Source organism: Trichinella spiralis (genome assembly GCF_000181795.1).
Source record: "Trichinella spiralis strain ISS 195 chromosome Unknown Scfld5989, whole genome shotgun sequence".
Classification (NCBI taxonomy): domain Eukaryota; kingdom Metazoa; phylum Nematoda; class Enoplea; order Trichinellida; family Trichinellidae; genus Trichinella; species Trichinella spiralis.
In genome coordinates, this window is record NW_003532928.1 from 1 (window position 1) to 887 (window position 887).

Below are 887 nucleotides of genomic sequence, written 5' to 3' on the forward strand. Positions count from 1 at the left end.
AAAATGAATTTTGCAAGGCCCTACGAAAGAGCAGGGCAGTTCTTCTTCCAAAACCTTTTTAAAAAAAATAAATTTTTACTTTGCTTCAATTAATGATACAACACAATTTCACTGCATAAATTGACCTTTCGGATACTCCATCTCGATAAACAATAATATTTTTCAGAGCCGTACCATTAACATCAAGATATTCCAGTAAACGTTCTGAAAATTGTTCGATAAATCCAGTGATCAGTTCTTGCTTCGCTGGTTGTAGTTTCACCGAAGCATGAAATTTCGTCACTTTTGTATCCACATTTCCAACAACCTTTAAATCAAAAACATTCCTTCAATAATTTGGAAGTACAATATCATGAATAATACCCACCGAAGCTATTGATGGTAAATGCGTTTCTACAGCTGATGGATGAACCACATCCACACCAATTACCAATGCATTATTCTTATACAAATAATTATCCAAACTAAACAAAAAACTTCCATTCAAGAATTTTTCATACGCATTCATAAATTCAATATCATACATTTCATCTTCCAGTAATTTTGTATTGATGCCACCAATTTTCATATTTATTTTCATCGCAATATTTAACATCGTCGAATAACTCTTCTTTATTGCTACATCACTTATTGTTTTCGGTAATACACACTGAGTGACCAATCCAAAAGTGATATCACCACAAGATTTCACTTGAGCTTAAAAAAGGTAAAAATACATTCAGCATTAATAAAATAAATTTCATCATATAACAACAAAACAATCATTACCATATTGTTCAGATGAAAATAACGCAACAAATACCAAATCACATTTTATTCCATCTCTGTCACATTTGTCAGCAATACGTTTGAATACCATTTCTACGGTATCAGAATCCACCACAGGG

The 887-nt window shown here is 31.8% G+C and overlaps 1 protein-coding gene across 1 annotated transcript; it reads right to left on the minus strand.

Annotated features, from left to right (window-relative positions):
* Nucleotides 1–20: 20 nt before the first annotated feature.
* Nucleotides 21–859, minus strand: Tsp_14767 (putative protein tag-76). Its single transcript, XM_003366450.1, has 5 exons — nt 769–859; nt 525–696; nt 347–464; nt 126–307; nt 21–54 (listed from the first exon to the last, which is right to left on the minus strand). The coding sequence occupies exons 1-5, from the start codon at nt 857–859 to the stop codon at nt 21–23; spliced, it is 597 nt and encodes a 198-aa protein (XP_003366498.1).
* Between the last annotated feature and the right edge of the window lie 28 nt (nt 860–887).

What these genes read in the sequence shown, in the direction of transcription:
- Tsp_14767 (XM_003366450.1), bottom strand. Translation starts at nt 859, where the DNA reads ATGGTATTCAAACGTATTGCTGACAAATGTGACAGAGATGGAATAAAA. An exon ending in ATTTTCATCTGAACAATATG is followed by an intron (nt 697 to 768) that starts GTAATGATTGTT and finishes ACCTTTTTTAAG; the next exon opens with CTCAAGTGAAATCTTGTGGT. An exon ending in AAATTACTGGAAGATGAAAT is followed by an intron (nt 465 to 524) that starts GTATGATATTGA and finishes TTTTTTGTTTAG; the next exon opens with TTTGGATAATTATTTGTATA.